General features: G+C 45.1%; 1 protein-coding gene across 1 annotated transcript; it reads right to left on the bottom strand.

The window, feature by feature from the left end:
• Positions 1–567: 567 nt before the first annotated feature.
• Positions 568–17,069, bottom strand: prrc2c (proline-rich coiled-coil 2C). Its single transcript, XM_083888437.1, has 33 exons — positions 16,946–17,069; positions 16,618–16,792; positions 16,372–16,481; positions 15,956–16,081; positions 15,524–15,822; positions 14,947–15,026; positions 14,527–14,671; positions 14,362–14,441; positions 13,854–14,025; positions 13,096–13,759; positions 12,832–13,004; positions 12,104–12,389; positions 11,780–11,990; positions 9,270–11,696; positions 8,796–8,956; positions 8,526–8,680; positions 7,998–8,433; positions 7,785–7,870; positions 7,500–7,694; positions 7,159–7,416; positions 6,597–6,689; positions 6,411–6,512; positions 6,137–6,305; positions 5,767–5,979; positions 5,424–5,545; positions 5,088–5,344; positions 4,748–4,967; positions 4,507–4,617; positions 4,169–4,363; positions 3,964–4,064; positions 3,273–3,396; positions 2,918–3,160; positions 568–2,360 (listed from the first exon to the last, which is right to left on the bottom strand). Exons 1-33 carry the CDS (start codon positions 17,058–17,060, stop codon positions 1,992–1,994), a joined length of 8,673 nt encoding a protein of 2,890 aa, XP_083744563.1. The 5' UTR covers positions 17,061–17,069; the 3' UTR covers positions 568–1,991.
• Between the last annotated feature and the right edge of the window lie 3,964 nt (positions 17,070–21,033).

A 21,033-nucleotide genomic window follows, 5' to 3' on the forward strand; every position in this document is an offset into this window, starting at 1 on the left:
GCATTATATATCCCTGCAGTCAAGTCGTCAGACCTTAAGAAAACATTTAAAAGAAATGCATATTTAAAATGCAGTCAATCTTTCATATATTAATATAACCATTTAATAAATGAAGTATCAACAATTTAAAATGGCACCAGTATCATATTAGTCTGCAGGTTTTGATTAATAGTTAATTTACTGCACACACAAGATGAAAAGTGTCAGAAATATTTGAACATAATTGTGGAAAATAGTTATTAAATTCATTGCTCATAAGTCATTTTAGACCTTATAAATGTTGGCTCATCTTAATGTGGAACCCGTGCTCATTTGAAGTGCATGTAGTGACACCTAGTGATCAGACGTGATGTCAAACTCAAACAAAATCAAAAAGATTGAAAACCATCAACAGTATATTATTTTTTATTAGTTTCTGTAACCAAACCAAGAGAATGTAAATAAGACCGTACATCTTTTAATACAGCGATGAAACCCCTGTACAAGTACAACAAAAAAAATAAAACAAAAGAAAAAAAAAAAAATCATTCCCCACCCTCCCTCATTCATCCCACACGGCAAGGACTTTTCTCAGCTAGGGGAGGAGGAGGACACCCTCCCCAACTCAGGAAGCATACTGCTGTACGATTCTGAAGGACCCTCTTCACCACAACCTCCACATGAGATCTCGTGGGTGGGACAGCCAGCGGAGAGGGGGCAGAGACAGAAAACAGCACTGATTGCTCTCATCAGTATAGACAACAAAACAATAAGTGTCCTTCTGACCATCTTTTTCTTCATTCTCCGTCCTGCTCGTGTTCCCCCCCTTGTTTTGGGGGTTGACATACGCTGAAAAGTTTTCTACCGTTTAAAAACAATCGACTCTTCCAACGTTTCTATTCCTCTAAATAGCCCTATCCTGCCGTTCTCTAGCTAAGGGCATTGAAATCAGTCATTAGCAGCAAGTCTGGGTGCCTTACAGTGAATGTGTGTGTGTGTGTCAGCAAGGATGGTGTGAAAGCAGTAACAGGGTGTGTGTGTGTGACAGTAGCCCCTAACTTGGAACAGCTGTTAAGAAGTCATCATACGTTTGTCAATGAAATCCTGCAAGTCCATTCAAAACTGCTGCCACAGCAAAAGCAATCCAAAAGGCTGTGATGTCTCTTTGCTGCTTTAACCTTTGGCTAAATATACAGGAGATCCTGTTTATACTACACACTCACAAATCAGTTATTCTCAGGCAAGGAGATGAGAGCACAAGGCAGGAGCAAAGGCCCACAGGCAGACAATCAATAAATCAACCATTTAAATCAATCAAATGTTGCAATTTTCATATTTCCATTCTGATAAAACAAATACAACAGAATTTGTGATTTCATGTGCAATAACTGTAGATGAAACCGTTGAGGGAGTGTGTGCACAAAGCACATGTCTCTGGATTAGTTATGATCGGACATTGGGCAAAGAAAAAAAAAGAAAAAAAAAAAAGTGTACTTCACTACGTACACTCGAGATTGTTTCGACTACAAAAACAAATCTGATTTAGTCTTCCATTAACAAAACGGGTCTCTCCCATAATATGCATGATCCTATTTTAGAGGGAACAAATAAAATAAAATTAAAAAGGAACAGAAATCAAGAGCTATAAAAGTGGCAAACTCAGCAGCAAATCATTTCAATTATCTCTCCCTCCAACTCTTTGTCTACTGTCGTCGTAGATCTCTGTGGAACAACTTGTGCAGCCATGTCATTGGCATCCAAATATGATGGAATCCAATTCAAATGCCCCCCACCTACAGTGGGACAAGACGGGGGAAGAAAGGAAGAGGATTATATTGATATATGCAGGCACCTACTCTCAGTAACCACAACCATTTGGATCACTACCAAACTCATCCTCCTCCCCCCACACTGTCCACTGGGGCTGATATGAGGTGGAGTCTTAGTAAATGGGACTAGATTCTCTCTCTTACGTCCATTTATATTGTCATCTGAAGAGGGGCTACAGTTCTTTATTTGCCCTCTTCTGGTTTGATGGCCTGCGGTTTTATGGGGCCAGTCCGTATGGGCTTAGCTGCAGAGATGGGAGGTTTGTCAGAATCAATGCGTTCTCCTACTGCCTGGTGGTTTGGGGCCACGGTGTCAAGAGAGGGTTTTACTCCCTGATCGAGTCGAGGAGGTTTGCTGACTTGTGGGGCCTTGAGGAGCTGCTGCTGCTGCTGCTGCTGCTGTTGCAGTTGCAGTTGCTGCTGCTGCTGTTGCTGTTGCAGTTGCAGTTGCTGCTGTTGCAGTTGCTGCTGCTGCTGTTGCAGTTGCTGCTGCTGCTGTTGCTCCGAGAAGAACTTATGAGTGGACTGGAGCACCTCAGCTCGCTGCTTTGCCTGCAGAGGGGGAGAGGAGAGAAACTGAAAATCAGAAAATCCCTTTTACACAACGTAACCAAGACTTCTAAAATGCATGCTAGTTTCAAATTGTACCAAATCAAAGTTTAACAACCAAGATTATGACTGGGAATCCAATTACTACAGCATGTATACGTTCAGTTGTACTAGAGCTGGCCTGGGCACTGCGTGAATGCCCCTCAGTTCACTACCCATGGCTTTGACACAGAAATAAGACTAACAAAGAGAATGGGTTTATGCTCCGTCAGCATGAATATTTTAAATTTCACGGATGGTAGGGAGACTCGGAAGGACGCCTGACATGCCAATAACTAGCTACCAGCTAGAAACTGCTAAATTCTTAAAAAGCTGAAAGGTGGCATATCACTACTAAGAGTGGAGGTGGGCAAACATCCACAAGTGATTATACTGAGACAGAAGTTAAATGAAATGGCATTGTCAGGCTATGAATGAACTGTGCATGGAAACATACAGACTGAAAGTTCATGACCAGACTGGCCAGATTAACAAATCAGTTATAAGAATATGGTTCAGACCTTTAGGTCCTGTTCAGCCTTCAGAGCTGCCTGCGTGCCTCTGGGTACAATGGAGGGACCGGGGGGTCCTCGAGGAGGGTGCTGGCTGTGCTGAGGATGCTGGGGTCGGGGATGAGGCATTAAACCACCACCCACATTTGGTGCCATTGGAGGACCCATGGGAGAACGCTGGACACCTCCACCAAACGAGTTAGCATGAGGAGGTCGCACCAGAGGAGAAACTATGTTTGGCTGAGAGAGGATCTGAAAAGAAATAGAAACGACAAAATAAATGTCTCATTCACAGGTGCAACCTGTGATCATAACCAGGGTATTATTGTACATTTGAATATTAGTCATGTGAATTATATTCTACCTGTGGATTGAATTGACCAGGGAAGTGCTGCGTCATCCTCATCCCAGAGCTGGGCTGAAACTGCTTCTGGTACAGCATGCTGTTCATCTTACTTGACTGGCTACTGGGAGAGGTGGAACTGGCCCTGCAGGGAGGAGAAGGAAAACCTTAAAACTAACATACAATATTAAGTTTTAAGAAGACACTGTTAAACAGTGTTGATTTGTCTCAGTGTCTCAGTCCGGGGGGACACTAAATGATACATGTGTAACATGTGGGGTACTGCATTACTGATCTGCTGTATCTCATGCACTCCTGTTGCTCACACAGGGAGAGAATGTGCTGGGAGCAGCTGCTATGTTTTTTACAAACTAAGGATTGGCCTTTTAAAATGACCATAAAATATATGTTCAAATACTCAACTAATTGCAAGGGCTCCTGACGTGCACCCCTTCAGGGAGAGTGCTTTTATTTTGAAATTGTAACTACTCTGTTAACATGAGCCTAAATGTAGAGCAAGAAGTTCCATGTCACAGTCATGCTGCTTGCACATCCACATGGCCACACTGCCATCGTCTAATGAAAAGGTGAATATCAAGTACTAAATGTCATTCCCACCATGAACTGCAGTATTAATTGTGCATATATTTTACTTTTGTGAGTCTGTCAATCTGTGGGAGTCAGTGACACAGTATCTAATTTCAGGATGTACCTGTAGGGACTGGAAGTAGGTGTAGTGCTCCTGGCATTGACAGGAGGAGTGCCAGGCTTCACATCCATCGCACTTCCAAAGAGTTTGAGATCCATGTCCATCTGCACCATGACAAGAAAATTAAAATAAATAAATAAATAAATAAATAAAATTGAAGCCCAGCCTATTTGCTCCCACAGAGCCATGCAGACAAACACTACAGTACCTTGCTAGTTGGTGGCTGCATCATGCTGTGGTTGGGGCCCATCATGCCTCGATACTGTTGGGAGACTGGGGGTTGATGTCGGTTGATGTTGGGCTGCGCCTGAGGAGGAGTGGGGGGTAGTGCCAGGAGGGGCTGTCCTCCACCTGAGCCAAAGTTTGGCAAGGACAACTGGGAACCAGGAAGAGGGACGGTCACCTAGAAGGAGAAATAAGTCAGTTGATATGCTAATTAATTGGATCCTCATAAAACAGCAGCACTGGAAATTTGAAAAAACCTGTTTGTTTGATCACTTTAAACAAAACAAATACTGAATAGATGATATTGAGTATGTAGGTTACCTGTTGCATTGCTGAACTGGGAGACTGAGTGTTGCTGTAGTAGCTGCTCTGGCCATGCTGTTGCACCTGCCCAGAGTACATGTTTGAATGTTGATTCATCCCCTGTCGAGCCTTAACCAAAGACAGACATGTCAGATGGAATATGTACAGTGTCAGAAAAGTCTCAGACAGCTCAGAAAATGTCGGTCAATATCAGGTAGGGTACAAGTTACAATTGAAATGCTTTCTGTGGGTTGGTTACCTGCAACATGTGTGTGTCAATAAGCTGGGAGCCTCCCATCCCAGAGGGCTGGTTGAGCTGTGGCTCAAACAGAATGGGAATGTGTTGGGTGGATGAGGGCTGCTGATAGGCTAAGTTGGACTGAGGTTTGCCCAGCTCAGGTGCTTGCACCCCAGGGTAGCTGTGCAGGGACATCATGGAGGGTTGTGACAGGCTGTTCTGCATGAACGCCTGCTGAGACCTAAGGGAAGATGGATCAGATGACACATGAACAATGATTTGAATGGAGATACCCGCCCTTCTGTATTTTCCTGGTGTGTTCTGTGAATGGGAACTCAATGCTTGTGGTGTCGTGTGTTACCTGTAAGGCTGCAGGGAAGAGCTGAACAGATCTTGTGGCTGGGAGACTGAAGGTCCTGTGCCAAGTCCCAGCTGGGGCTGGTGTGTGTGTTGGTGTTGGTGTTGGTGTTGGTGTTGGTGTTGCTGATGATGTTGGTGCTGCTGATGGTGTTGATGTTGATGTTGGTGTTGGTGTTGATGCTGATGCTGATGTTGATGCTGAGGCTGACCTTGCAGTGGAGCGTAGATTGGGATGGGAATTGGTTGCACTGCTGTTGGCTACATGGTAGGCAATCAGATTAGTTTTTAATCTATGAAATGTAAAACATGTTTGCAATGTTTAAGTAGAAAATTATACCTGTGAGAGTCCAGGCTGGAAGCCTTGCTGCTGTGCTAGGGAGGGAGGAGCCAAGCGAGGATGGGGGGAACTGAAAAGGTGGCTTGTGTCCATGTAGAATGCTGGAATCTGAGCTGCAGAACCTGGAAATAAAGGTTTAAAGACATTAATATGATACATGCAGTACATTAAATACAGAACTAGAAGAAATGGAAAATATGTAATAAAAAAGAAGTTAGAAATGTGTTACAAATTTGACAAGAAACTGGTTAATATGTTCTGTGAACGAGGTCTTTACACTAAATTCATACAACCTGTAGAGAAACACAAATCAAAAGGTCAGAGCCTTTGTTATCCCTCTTACCTGCTGCAGACTGGGAGACGTACACCTGCGGTGTCTGCTGCTGAGGCAGGAGGGGAGGCACGCAGCCCAATTGAGAGAATCCGCTGCTACTACTGCTAGAGGAGGACAGACTTCCACCTTGCAGTTGCTGGGGTTTCACCTTACAGATGTTTGGGGGATCAGAGGCTGTGGTGGTCTTAGTGCTGAGGGATGAAGTTGTATAAGTCCCAGAACCTGCAGGATGGAGATAAATATTATGGTGCAGACAAGGAAATTATGACAGGCTGCCTGGATACTATCAATGCACAACAGGAAATGTCAAAAAGGTTAATGTGCCAATTATTCATGCATAACATTACAGCAGCACTGAATTACAGAAATTATGCATTACCAGACAGAGAGGTGCTGGGAGTGACAGAAGCTACAGGGATCTGTGGCATGGAGGCTGAGGAGAAAGAGTAAGAGGATGCACAGGAGGTGATGGGGGAGGAAGACGTTGTCACTGGAGAATTCTTCTCCAGACTGGGGGAGTTTTCCCAAGCTTTACGAGCAGATTCCATCTGCATACAGGAGAGAGAAGGAAATCAGAAATCAGGTTATGTTTCGTTAAAATGTTTAAGAGCAGTCTTTCTTAGAAATTAAATGTGCTGTACTATTCTATGTACCTTTAGTGTTAGGTCAACAGTAGCAGGGGAGACGGTGCTGAGGCTGGAGCTCTGCTGCAGAGTTTCTCGTCGAGGAAGGGGCAATGAATGGGGAAGTGCCACCTGAGAGAGTCAAAGAGAAACAATAATGATCACTGATCTGTTTAAATAAAAAAAGGCTACAAAAGTTTAAGGATGTGTACTGACATTGGCCACTAAGCTTTCCTCCATTTTGTTCCCTCCAGTAGGAACACTGTCAGCCAGTGAGGAGGAGGGAGTGGTATAGTCGGTGACCGATTCCTGCGATGGAAAGATGAAAGAAGATGTAATATCCGTAATGCATTTTGACTATACGTAATTATATACACTTGGATGTATGGCTGTCACAGTATTTATCTTGCCACACAAATTTGTGAAGCCATTGATATTTTTTTAATTTTAGCTGCATTGAGTTGCCCTGCATTGCTGCTGAATGGTTTCTGGTCATTTCTACTAATTGAAAAGGCATATGAAGTGTAAATGACAACACAAAATAAAAAGCCCTGCAAACATGACAGAACCAAACCCAAAACTGCTAATATTACAAATTAAGCTACATTCTGATCAGCCGTTCTGGCTAAACACCAGAGCTGCAGTGCAGAGGGAGATAAAAAAAAGTCAGAATGCAGAATGTATGGATGGAACAGCGGTTTACTGTGGCTTACTATAAAAATACAGTTGAAATACAATATCCTGGTTCTGAGGTAGTGTAAAGATGAGCCCGACTTACTTTTGAGATACTGTTATACTCTGCTGAGGGGACCGTGATCATGCCCTCGATGTCTCCACCCAGCTCGGGTACTGTGGTGTCACTGGTGGGAGGACTGGAGTCTGTGGCTCTGCTCACACCTCCTACAGGTACTCCTCCCTCCATGCCTTCGACTTCTCCTCCACGTGCATCTTTGGCCTTGCGGTTCTTCAAAGAACGCTCTTTACCAATAGGACCTGGTTTGTATTCTTTCGTTTCCAATAGTTCTATTTCAGGAAGCTGGTGAGGAGAAGATATTGAATATTAGAACACAGAACTAATATGAATCTAAATTGAGTGTAGGGAGAGGGAGCGTCTGTTACCTTCTGTGTTTTGATTGGGCCAGCTCGAGGTTGTTTCTGACGCTGTTCTTTGGGAGCAGGAAGTTTGTTTTCAGAGCCCGTTTCAATTAATGCTGGAACCCCATCACTGTCTGTGCTGCCTGCAGATGATGGTGCACCAAACTGAATACTGTCTATTGCCAATTCTACACTGCCCTCTGCTCCAGATTTCACACCCTTAAATGAGAAGGATAGAACAGTATTTTTCATGGAACGTATGGCGCAAATTGATCATACAGTCGTAAAAAGCAAAGGCATTAATTGTACCTCCAAAGAGACCGTGCCAGTAAAGGAGGTAAGAGGTTTGTTCCAGGCACTCACAGAAGGTGGTTGAGGTGGGCTGATTGGACCAACTGAAAAACAGAATACATTTTTAGAAAGCAGCACATAAGTTAACCCAAGATCAGTCCTACATATGTTGTTAAAATAAATTAAAAGTCATATGTACAAACAATCAATATATACACAATATGTACTCACGCTTCTTCACATCAGGAAGGACAGTGGAGGCTGCCACCTTATTCTCCCACAGTTCTGTACCCAGAGCACTGTGTGTCTGTGTAGGTGCAGGAAGAAGACTCTTTGAGGTGAAGTCCACAGTAGCAGGGGCAATGGAGGGCAGAGGAGCCACTGCTCCCTCCAGAGTCGGAGGGGATGCAGCAGGCTGAGAGGGGGGTACGTGAGGATGTTGGGAGGAAGAGATGGTGGGCTGCTGTTGGACTTGGGGAACGGGAGCTACAGCAGATTGAGGCTGTGAGGCTTGTTGTTGTTGCTGCTGTTGTTGTTGCTGCTGCTGCTGCTGCTGCTGTTGCTGCTGCTGCTGCTGTTGTTGCGATGACTGTTTTTTAGCAAATCTAGGTGGCAGCTTTCCTCCTCCCCCTCGGCTCTTCTCACCAGAACCTTTTTTACCCCAATTCTGTTGAAGTGGTATAAATATAATTTAATTACCTACAACATAGATCTCTCTCCAAATAAACCAATGCATCATATGATTCCCAATCTTCCTACCTGAGTAGTCTGCTCTTCCTTTTTCCGTTTCTCTTCATCTTGCAGGCGTTTCTGTTGCTTGCGAGAGACCACCTCTGTGAAGCCATCATCGTTAGTGTTGGACTGTGGGTCCTCTGTGGTGGTGACCTCAGGGTGATCATCAATGATCACAACACCTACAGCAATGGGACAAGATGGGATCCAGTTTTTTACTTTCAATTATCAGTCAACAAGCAATTTAAGGCCAATGTAGGTTCCAGTTTCTGTAAGAAAGTATATTTATCGACTTACTCGCATAATTGTTGAGATCAAACTGAGAAAGAGCATTCTCCTTGGGTTTCTTAGCAGCCTGTTTATTGTCCTCTTTACGACGGACAGCGTCTTTTGCAGTTCTTTGGGCTGCTCCTCCAGATGTCGGTGCTGTTGCCTCCGAGTTCTGATGGGCTAGAGGGCTATTTGAATGTTGGACAGCAAGAGAAATAATTTAGACCATGAAACAGCAACTATGCAACTAACCTTTATGCAAGTGTGAAAAAGTGTATACGTTTAAGAATATTAAAAAAAACACAAAAACTATTCCACTTTAGGAACAGAGTCTAATAATCCATCTTATTGGAGAATCATTTGACACAACCAGTTTAATATATAGGAAAAAACCTGCCATGTTAATTTGGTGCAAACTGTTCATTGAGTCAACTTCATTGTGAAAATGCTAATGTAATACGCATACACAGTGAAAAGTAGAATAGATCATTTCATACACACCCTTTGCGGCCTGCTTTGGCTCCTCCTCTTCTCTCCCCCTTGCCCCCTGTGTAACTCCGGCCTGGTTTGGCTCCACTGTTGCCTCTACGGTTCGGTCTCTCCGTCGGCCTCTGGCTTGAGAAACTCCTCTTGGCTCCAGGAGCTCCATCACGTTTTTGTGTCACACCTCCATCAGGAGGAGTTTTATTGGGGGTCAAGGAGGCCTGAGGGGGCGCAGGTGCTACAGCAGAGGCAGTGGCTGCTTCACGAGTGGCCTCCACTGCTCCTTTCCTCTCTTCTCGTTCTCTCCTTTCATTGAAGTCACTGCTCTCCGACGCAGTCTCCCATTCTTCATTGGCTTGATCTGAAGAGTTCTGGTTGGATAGGTCAGGGGATTTGGTACCCACTGCTGTGATGGTGGGGCTGCTTACATCAGGCAAAGGTGCTTCTGTAGAAGACGGCAGGTCGGGTGCAGGCATAGTTGCTCCCACTTCTGTAGGCACAGTCACAGGGGTTCCTGGGGCTCTAGATAGAGTTGGGGAGAGGGAGATTGGGGCAGAACTAGGGGCAGTAGCAGGCACTGGGGGTAAAGGGACAGGATGACCTGGGGCTGTTTCTCCAGAACCTAAGACTGCAGCCTCCCGCTCCTTCAAGCGCCTAAACCTGGGAGGTTTATCTTGCCTGGGGGGCCGTGCTGGTCGGGACCTGCGGGGCCTTTCTCTGCTATTCTGAGGCCCGTCCACAAATTTCTTGCCATCAGTCTTAGGTGGCCGTCGGTCAGAGTGGGGATTGTCGTATCTTGACTCCATTTCCTCTGGTCTGAATGTCTCCATGGGCTTGGAGGGCCACTGATTGGACTCTTTTGCCATTGGTCGTCTAAGAGGAGTTGCGCGAGGGCCACCACGTTCCCTTGCTCCACCTCTTCTGCTGTATAATCCACCTCTTCCTCTCCGAGAAGGCTCTCCTTTAGGAAGGAATCCTGGCTTTGGCCTGGTTTCATCATCCCCTCTGGATCCCACCCTTTCCCCCATGTGAGGTGGTCCAAAGCCTGGCTTGTGGGGTCCAGACCTGACCTCCCCAGGCAGTTCTCGTCGCAATGGACGGCTAGGTTTGGTGCTAGGTTCACGGTCAGAGGGACCAGTGTCACTGGCAGACTCCCGTCCACCTTCACTTTCAGAATCTGTATCTGAACCCCGTCGACGTCTGCGTTTTGGTATAACTTCAAAGTCTGAGCTTTCACTGCGCGTTTCGCTTTCTTCCCTGTTGCGAAAGGCAGCAGCACCTCCAGCAGAAGGTAAATCAGAGCGAGACCGAGGCTCTCTGTAAGGGTACTCTGCTCGACTTCTGCCGCGACTGCCCCTGCCTCGGCCACCATAAGTACCTCGGTAGCTACGACCTCTAGAGTAATACTCCCCTCGACCACGTCCTTTGAAACTAGAATCAGCAGGCCATTCCCTTTCTCTATCCTTGTCCATCTCCCTCTCCTTCTCTCGTTCCCTTTCCCTTTCCCTTTCCTCCCGTCGGTAGGAACGTGGAAGTAGATTAGACTCTTTCCTGGAGGGAAGTTTGGGTTCAGGATGTTTGTCATTACTGGGTGGTTTGTCTGCCTTCTCCTCTTGAGAGGATGACGTGGGAGCCCCAGATGAAGGCTGAGAGTCTCTCACTCTCTGATGTCCTGTCAGTATTTCCTCAGGTTCTGTAGACTCCCTCTTTCCTTCACTCTGAGGCCTGGAGACCTCAGACAAAGAAGCAACTGTAGGGGGAGCTTTAGATGACTGATCCTTTTTGGGCTTGTCTCCCCGCTCAGGTCTCTCGTGTCGCTTCTCTCTCTCTTCCCTTTGCTCCCTCTCTTCTTTCATGTCCCTCAGGACAGGTTTCTTAATTGGCCCAGACCTGCGGAGTGGTCTCTCCCCTCCTGGTCCTTCTCTGCGTCCAGCCCCTGATCTCCCACCCCAACGAAGGTCAGCCTTCTGCTTGCTAGGAACTGGCAAAGGCAGCTTCTCTTGTTTGTGTAAACCATCAGCAGGAGGTGTAGCCCTGTTGTTTGTCACTGCAGTCTGGGAGTAGAGTTCATTTTGGAGCTTATCTTCAGTTCTCTCCCCCGTTTCTTGTAACTCTAGTGATTTTGTTCCCAGGGGAAGCCCATCGAACCTGGGCTCATCAAGCTTGAGTGAATGGCTAGAGCCCTGGGAAACACTTCGTTGAAGCATGGCTTGACCAAGAGCCTCCACCTCTTCCCCGGTCGGTAGGCCTGGTTCCTCTGGATCAAAGACAGTACCTACAGGGACCCGGTCTAGAGACCCAGAGGTGTCCTCTGGACCCGGGGTAAATGTTGATAGAGGCTCTGTAGGGTCCCGAAAAAAGTTTGTCTTCCGTGAGTCCAATGCACTTTGGTCCTGGGGATACATCGCTGGCAGACCCCTATCCATATCCAGACCAGAGTCCATCCTGTAAAAAAAAAAAAAAGTATATGTGTCACATGCAGAACATGTTTGCGCTCAGCTTTCCCTTAATTATTATTTTTTTTTCACCTCAACTCCTTGTTATCATTACGTCCTTTTGGAGGCGTTACAGAAGGCAGTGGCTCCGACTGTGGATATGGGTCAGATCCCCATACCATACGGGAATCTGAGGGCAGACCATGTTCACGAATTGGTCGGGTCAAGTGGTCAAAGGAGTCAGAGCTGGAGCTTGAGTTGTCCCCAGGCTCTCTGCGCACAATCTGCTTCGGAGGCATTCTCCCTGAAAAGCACAAAGGAAAGCCAATTTGAACAGGAAGCTTATTAGCTCTCACTACCCTTTATCATAAACCATTATACTCATATAGTCCATTTCTAGTAAACATATCTCCCTACCAGGATGAATATTAGTTGGCATGTCCAAAGGAGGGCGACCAGACATCATGCGAGGGTCCATGTATGACTGCATCATTAGCCAGCGGGGGTCAAACCCCATGGAGGCCAGGTGCTGGTGGTGGGGGCCCATAGGTTGATATAGGGAACGGTGTTGCTGCTGCTGCTGCTGTTGCTGCTGCTGCTGCTGCTGTTGCTGAGCAGCTGGAACATTGCCAGCACCTGATGGGGACACAGAGCCCCCACTCTGCTGCTGCTGTTGTTGCCATTGTTGCTGTTTCATTTGCTCCTGTAAGACCAAAGAGGGATGGGGGAAAAAAAATACTCAATACAATTCAAAATTGTGCACACTAATTACAAAAGTCATCAAGTTCTTATATTTGATAATTTAATATGACATTGCAAGTTTTTTGTGGACTTTAAGGATTCAGCTGTAAAGACATCGAGTCTTTATTGCAGTAGCTTTTCTTCCCAACATGCACGAAAAACAGACGCATACGAACACAATTTTCCAACCCAAGCTTACGCATACAAGTGACAGCACATGTGCTGAATTGTCTGTAGAACTGCAAAGTTCTGAAAATAGTGCTCTCAGTACATCAATGCTATTATAATGTAAAAGTAAACTGAACATAAAAAGTAATATTCTTAATCCCTTTAAGTAAAATTGGCCAACTACCCATTGACACAACCACATATGACCTTAAGAACTTGGAAGTGTACACCCTTACCTGCTGTCTGAGGAAACGAGGTGGTAAAGATTTTTGAAACTGTTTAGAATAGCCTGAGGTGAGAGAGGGACGCATGGCAGCAGCTGCTTCTCCTTCCAGCTGTGGGGGTGCCACAGGGACTTCCTCCCCACTTGGTGTGTCCATGTGAGGAAGAGACAGGTGGGGCTCATCCACTGCAGGAAAAAAGACCAACAGCATAAGCACCATTGAATGAAATGGTCATATACTAAAAACTATGAGACGAGGCTGAGCTCGCTGGCTCACCTCTGTTGTCCTCGATATTGAAATAGTCTTGGATAGGCACGGTTGTCCTTTCAGTCTGGTTCTCCTCCAATAAAGGGCCCACCTCAGCCAAAGAGGTCTCCTCCTCACTTAGAATTTCTGGTGCCACAGCCACAGGTCTCTGGATGGGGGGGCTGAGCCGACAAGCCAAGGGCTCTTCCACCACCTCTGCACTTGGTTCAACTCTCTCCTGTTCTTGCTCCAACCTCTCCCGGTCTTGATCCACCCTTTCGGGTAGAGGAGCTTGTATGATTGGTGCCTGCAATTCTAAAACTGAGCCTGAAGGTACAGGACTGGACACAGGAGCAGGAACAGATACAGGAACAGATACAGGAACAGATACAGAAGCCACCTCATTGGCAGCTCCTGCTTCATCAGTGGTGGTCAATGAAGGGGAGGATATGCCCTCAGTTGCCTGTCGATGCTTTTCATTGAGACGTTTAAGTTTTTCAGCACAAGCTGCAAGCCTCTGTTCTTCCATCCGCCGTTCCTCCTCCTCTCTTCTTCGCCGAGCTCTTTCTACAGCTTCAGAAACTTCTGGCTTCTTGCGCTTCTGTCTCCAGGCGTCAGAGTCCTCATCAGGTGCTGATGTAGCCTGTGGCTTGCTCACACGTGCCGTTGCACCACTAACTGTACGACTGCCTCCCTACAAAAGAAATTAACACAGACTTGACACCTTGCAATTAAAATAGCCAGTGTGCACAAGATGGGATGCTTGTTTAATACATAGTCAAGTTTACCTGGTAGTCCTGTGGAGCAGCTGATTTACCCAACTGCCCCATACTGCCAGGTGATGGAGCTCTGGGATCTACACCCTCCGACCACGATGTCTTATTTCCTCCACGGTCCTCAGGTCCCTCCTGACCATCTGTTGGCCGAGGTCTTATGCGTTCCACTTTTCCCATCCATTCCCTAAAAATTTTGTTGGTGATGGTGAAATAAATTCATAGATTCCTCCAAATAGCAATCACCTCAATTAGGCTGCAGGTCTAGGCCATTCAGTTTAAACTTAGTTTGTAAATTAAACCTAGTTAATAATGCCTGCCCACACCAGATGGCTTGGGAAAGTTATTCCTGGGACTGAATGTGTGAGCCCTGCCCAGTCTAGCAAATGTAATGCAACTTATTCACCTTTTTCACACTGAGCAGTAAGGTAAGTACAGCCTACATTTGCTATGAATTTAATTGCATTTTGTTAAATCATGCTCCTGTGGTACAGAAAACTATGTTTAAGTTCAAAATACTCACCAGTTTTCTCCCTTCTCTTTAGCGGCATGGTTCTCCTCATCATCACTGAAGTTTAGTTTCTCAGTGTAGTCCACCTCCATCTGAGCTCCTGGATTGCAAGAGGGACAGTCTTGAACTACTACACCCAATTGATTTTTAAGACTGAATTTCACAGATACAGTACACAGACCGACCTGCCCAGCCTTCATCAGCATCAGTGTCCAGGTTGTCCAACTCCTTCAGTTCTGATGCACTGATGATAGAGGGCCTGTCTGGGTCCTGGAGCCACGCCTGAGGGGGAGCTTGCTGTGGTCGAGACGGACGAGGACCCCTGAGTCCACAAAACAAGATATGTTGGTAACGTTATGTCTCATATATACTACTATGTGCTTGACTGTGCAGAGGAATTTGCTTTTCTGTGTGATCTTACAGCTACTTATGGTTATTACTGAGGAACAGGGTGAAGGGTAAAAATATTATATATTCATAATAAATTCCTCAAGTTATGGTACATTCAAAACTGTATTACAGCTTATGTAATTACATTGCAAAATGAAATCAAGCTTCATTCAAGTATCTAGTGTTTAGCCATTACGATGAACTCACTTCGATCCATCTTGTGGTACAGGGTATCTGATGTTTCCTTGCCCAGCGGCAAAAGACATTTGAGGATAGGCATGGAACATCTAAGACAAACACACAAATTACACTTTAAAAAGAAAACAGATTACAACGAGATATTGTTAGACAGAATACAGTACCAAGTTAAAGTCTCAGGGCACCACCAGATTTGTTGTTTTTATGCCTGTCAAATTCTGTGATCATTGGCATTTGGACTAATGTGACTAAAGGTTAGTCCTAAATACTGCAGCTGTGCAGTGATGACACCTCCTTTGAGGAGGTACAATATTGTAAGGGAAAACCATACCAAACCATTTGAAGCGAGCTGGGATCATTTAGTGACACAGAAACATTTGTTTAACTCATACAACCTGTGTATGTAAAGATAAAGGATGATGGAATAAACCATAGCAGCTATTTGTAAACATGAATTAGGACAAATACAGATTTCAGAGTTCAACCCATAGAGGAAATGCATGATGTAAAAACACACAAAGCAATTCCATTATATCTCTAGCCAAACTGTGAAGTGGTCTGTCCTGAATATCAAACTGTGACTTACGTAGGGTGGCATCATGCTCTTGAAAGCAGGGTCAAAGTGAGTTGGCACCCCAGCAGGAGGCTGCTGCCCCCCATTAAGTTTAGGCTGAGGAGGGCCAGAGGGGGGCAGCCTCTCCCTGCTATCCTTCTTCTCCCTCTGACCATCTGTCGTTATGGTCCGGCCAGGTTCATCAGCTTCCACAGGTGGTGTGGAGCTACCAAGGCCTGTACTACCCTCCTCCGCAGCCCTATTGTCCATCTCAGGAGGGCTGGGAGCAGTGTTCAAATTCCTGCCTCCACCCTCACGCCAACTGCCAACATCTAACAAAACAGAGGGAAGACATTTGTCAATTGACCAATTCACTGACTGCTGAAACAGGAGCTAATTGTTGCTGAAGAACAATCACATGGAAATTAATGACAGAATGTTGCGAATGTTCACAAGTGTCTGTACTTTGAGGTCTGAGGCTGGGACCCGGTCCATAAGGCTCCTCCTCTTGACTTTGGCCCTTCTCTGCCTCACCAGCCGCCTGCAAGCTGGGAAACTCCTGGTGAAAATGGCTGCTCACACGAGGAGCCCCTGTACAATAAAGTGTTTGATTAGGAGTGGAAATAAATCACAAGATTTAATACAGTGATCAAGAGAGCAGCATTGAAAGGTTTAATCCTCTTTGTGAAGCAACGCGTCGACACAAGATCAAATGTTAAGCATTTCATGACTTTTTTTAAACCAGTTGATGATTTTACATTTGTTGACAAAACATTTGTGCTCAAAGCATACATGTCTAGTGGGACCATAGCACCCAAACATGGGTGACTAGCATTTAAGAAATGGGTGTAATTTTGGGGATAAATAAAGAGGATATTCACCGTCTAGCTGTGTTTGCTTGCTGCTAGCCCAAGAGCGACTGCCCCCAGTAGAAACCTCCTGTGGCTGGGGCACTGGTGGTTTAACTGGGGGTGGGGGCGTATCCTGCTGTCTGTAGCACACAAAAGCATGAAGAATTTGCAAAACACTCAAACTAGATGCATCAATGATATATGCTTCTTGAACCAACTTAAACACTTCCTGTTATTCTATTGCGCAACACACACATTCAGTTGAAAACAACCTACCTCTCCTCCCCTGCCTCATTTCGGGATGCCCATCCACTACCATCTTTAGGGACAATATTGACGTTGGGGTCGTTTCCCTTGTTCTCAGCCTTCAGGCTGGGCAGGTTGGCTGGAGGCGGCATGCGCCGACTGGCAGCAACTTTGCCCAAACTCTGGAGCCCATGTCTGGCAGCCACTTGGGTGAGAAAGATGACGATTTAAGTTTCAAGAACATGGTCATGCTTTACGATTAAATTATATATTGCGCTGCAGAACAGAACTTTATAGAGACAGTCAAGTCATTAGCAATTGTCCTAAAAGTATGCAAGACTGTAAGGGAAATGCTTACCAGCAGTTTTCTGGGTTTCCAGAGATTTGCCCTTGTAGGTATTGAAGAGGCTAAGGGTTGCATATTTTGCTTTACCATCCTTTGCCTTGGTGCTCTGCCCTGACTTCTCTGACATTTCGCTGGAAACTCATTGAGTCTGGTCCTTTGGCCTCGCCCCCAGAACCAGCCTCCTACAGAGTGAGAAAAGGATGATTTCGTCAATGTAAATAAAATGAAAAATACTACCTGGACTCCTTAAATCACTAAAAATGTTCAAAAATAAAACTTAAACTACTACCTGAACTTGAAATTAATTTATATGAAACGCTAAAAGGAGCAGCATTCAGAAGGACTGAACTTTCCTTAAAAAAACAGTGTGGATTAACTGGGGTGCATGCTGCAGCCCGCACTTTCAATTAAACAAGTGCGATTTTAGGATTTTAAGGATCATATATGCAGGTAACCAATGTCATATTGTTTTAAATGTAAACACTTGTTTTTTTTAATGTGGGGAATGTTAACAGTAGTAGCACCAGCAGCTTCCTATCTGGACACCCACACACTTAAATTTTGTATTAAGTGAGGTGGCATGTTTGAGCTGCAGCGTCTTTCTCAGGTCACACACTATTAATGTAGTCGTGGAACAGTGTCTGCGTGCTTGTTCTGCTTGTGTTGTCTGCTCTATTGGTAGCCAGAAACGCATGCATGCAAGGCTCTCCCTGTACAGCCCAAGACACATACCCCAATTGTCAGGCAACCAATAGCAATGCTGCCTCAGACTGGCATGTGTCAGAGGGAAAAAGGTAACACTTGCAAACAAGCTTTGCAAGCACTGTAGCTTTCGAGCTTCGGTCCCGAACCTGCATGAGATGGAAAGTAGTATTCATCAATGAAAAGTGGATACCGGAGGACTTGATCAGTGCTGGCACATGCAAACTTTGTTTAGTCACTCAGTCAATACAGAGACAGATGGCCTTAGGATAGCATGGAGCACAGTGACTTTGATTTGGCGATGTCTGGGACAGTGGATCCAGCACGGGTATCGTCAGCTACAGGTGCTTTGCTTGAAGATGAAGAAAGCAGTCATAGATGTTTTCTTGCACTGGCTTCTCATTTTCTGACTGGAGCTGAAAACCAATCACAATGAACTTTCTCATCAAAAAGATAGCGATTCGGATTCAGCATGCTGCATCAGCCATAAAGCCAACATCGCTCCTGTTGATGCCGACGAGCACCGACAGTGCTACACACTGCCCACAATGCCGTTTTAGCCTCAACCATGAGCGAACTAAAAACCCCTGGTGGATGACTTAATTCTTGCCCTTTATACGCAATGTGATGCATTTACGAGCCAAGAACATTATACATAACGTCACCTACTCACGACAGTGCCATTAACCCCAAAAATGCAGCTGATCTTTGTACAATCTGGGAGGTACACGCAACACAGAATGGCCATGCATACAAAGCAAACCATACCAACTTGCTGCTAGCCACCATGCATCCCTGTTGAGTTTGCTGTCCCCATCACATGTGATTCAAGGTTAGCCCTTTCCTTACCATATCGCAACACTCCAATGGTTTAGTGTACTGGATGTGTGCAAGTTCTAAAATATCCCTGAATCCTCACAGACCTTGGCAACTAATGCAATTAAAATGGCTGTCAAAATTCTCCGTCTGAAAATGTTAAAATTACTTTCTTTCCATGTGACCAACACAATGGTCATGCTAACAAAGCAAGCCCTACCAACTTGCTGCTGGCTGCCATGCATCACTGTCAAGAGTGCTGCATTTAGTATTCAAAGAGTGAAATTCATAAAAAATAAACACTTGACTGACTGAAGCATATGACGTATGCACACACATTTCACAGAGCTTCATGACTTGTGGGATATATTGGCAACACCTTGCTGTAACATGAAGTGAAGAGGGAAGTGTGGCATACAAACGCTAATTGGACATCTAAGAAGAAGGAAAAGTTTGTGTGCATAAATCCTGACAAGGATACAGGATGGATGAGGATGCTTGTGATAAAAGGAACAAACAGGAAGAGGAACACTGATAAAAGACTGAGCAGCCCAGATGGCAACAGACCTATTTCCTTCCTGGCAAAAAAAATGATTCAACCTGTTCAGCGACAACCAGTGTAGAATCCAGTGGGCCGACGTCAACTGGGGTGAAAATCTTCCACGATGAATTAGTCAAATCAGCATCCAACACCAGATACAACTCCCTGCAGCAGCTCCATCTTTAAAACTTTTAACTAAGGCCATGTTCAAACATGGTATTAAGATTCATCTGAGCTGATCCAATCACAAGCAGAGAGCTCCAAGTATGGCTGTGAATGCACCCACACTGAAGTATTTAAGATCTAATCTTTCAGACCACATTCAGAGGTGATCTGTGATGGATGAGGCAAAATCTCAACTCTGTGAATGCATGCATATTATGCACAAACACTATGGGACTCTTTTAAAGGTGAAGTAAGTAGTTTATAGTGCCATCTAGAGGAGAGGCTGACATTTACAACAAAGAACTGCTCCTCTGCTCACCCCCTCCTTTCCCCGAGCGCTACGGTGTCCGCAGCCGGTCAAATGTCGTCCTCGTTGTCTTTCTCCATGTCAGCAGATGAGGTTCGTGAGGCGAGGGATAGGGCGAGCTACAGCGGCCGTAGCAGACGAAGCGGAGAGAGTGGAGGCGGTACTTCCGCTACAAGTAAAGCGACGCTTGATTTGTTCTCTCTTGTTTGTCCTTACAGGCTCCGGTAGAAACATGGTGTCTCGCTGCTAACAGTGGCAATGCAACCGTGGCCCGCGACCATATTCTTTTACATGACTTTTTGAAACACTACGAAAATGAAACAAAAAATATTATACAGCGACTAGACAATGCAGGAGCACATAATATGTATAAAAAAGTGGATTTTGTGTTATATAAACCCATAAATACTACACAGTGTCCCTTTAAGCTAATATCTTTAGACAATTTCAAAATTAAACTACATTGGCTTTTTGCACTTCTCAGTCTTTACAAATCACTTTGTGGCTACCCCAGTTATCTTCAAATTGTTAAAATCTCATTTCGTTGTAGTTGCATGCAGAACATTTATTTTCTCAGCCACATTTGTATCGTGACAGTAACTTAAAAAATCCATGTGTGCAAGTTTGTTTATTTGCATTTTCTGAGATTATTAATGAGAACCAATCACAAGTGGTTACTCAATACGGAGTATCATTTCTATATCAGGTGTTAATTGAATAACTTCCTTGTCCACTTGTGATCACTTGAGACAGATGACACCTTTTCTGAACAGGGCCACGCAACCACTGAGACACAAGAGATCCAATGTTTTCAATCAAGCACACAAAATCATCCCAGCTCAGCCTTCTTCATAGCCAAAACTCCAGCATGACCCTTCACTCCTGCAACTACTTTCCCCATCACAGGTCAGTTGAGGTAAGCCCTTTCCTTACTAATTTCTTAATACATCAATGGTTTTTGTTAGATTAAAAACCCTTTAAGTCCCGCAAGGGGAAATTCAATTCTGCAGTGAGTTAGTGAACACACACAGCACACAGTGAGGTGGAGAACATGCTAACCCAGCACAGTGAGCTGCCATGCCAGTGAGCGGCGCTCGGGGAGCAGTGAGGGGGTTAAGTGCCTTGCTCAACAGCACTTCAGCTGCGGACTGGTCGGGGATTGAACCGGCCGGCTATTGGCAAAAGATCGTAAAATAAAAATAAATGTTACGCAACAATGACGTAAGTAATCCATAATATGGACCTAAACTAAGATAATACAATGGTTTTCATATTTTTTATATCTCTATTAACAAAGAAAATACTTAATTTGTAGCGTGCTCGTTTTGCTGCTTTCGGCTTTTTGTTATGTGAAAACACGCAATGCATTCTGGGTAGCCCTTGCTCCCAATGGTGGTCTCGGAAAATCTCAATATTGAGGGTGACACAGCCCTTAAACTTGCCCCTCAACTTGATTTTTCTGAAAATCGGAACAGCACTTGCACTAGCGGGAGGGTGCATTTTTGAGATTGAGGGTTAAGCAAGGAATTGGAATTCACTGTTAGTCTACATCTACTTCAGGTTATGCAG

This window comes from Microchirus variegatus (genome assembly GCF_963457635.1).
Source record: "Microchirus variegatus genome assembly, chromosome: 4".
Taxonomy (NCBI): Eukaryota; Metazoa; Chordata; class Actinopteri; order Pleuronectiformes; family Soleidae; genus Microchirus; species Microchirus variegatus.

Bases quoted from the DNA above. Each gene is read 5' to 3' on its own strand.
- prrc2c (XM_083888437.1), bottom strand. From the start codon at position 17,060: ATGTCAGAGAAGTCAGGGCAGAGCACCAAGGCAAAGGATGGTAAAGCA. The intron at 15,027-15,523 runs GTAAGTCACAGT...TGTTTGTCTTAG, and splicing joins AGAGCATGATGCCACCCTAC to ATGTTCCATGCCTATCCTCA. The intron at 4,618-4,747 runs GTAACCAACCCA...TCTTTGGTTAAG, and splicing joins TTGACACACACATGTTGCAG to GCTCGACAGGGGATGAATCA.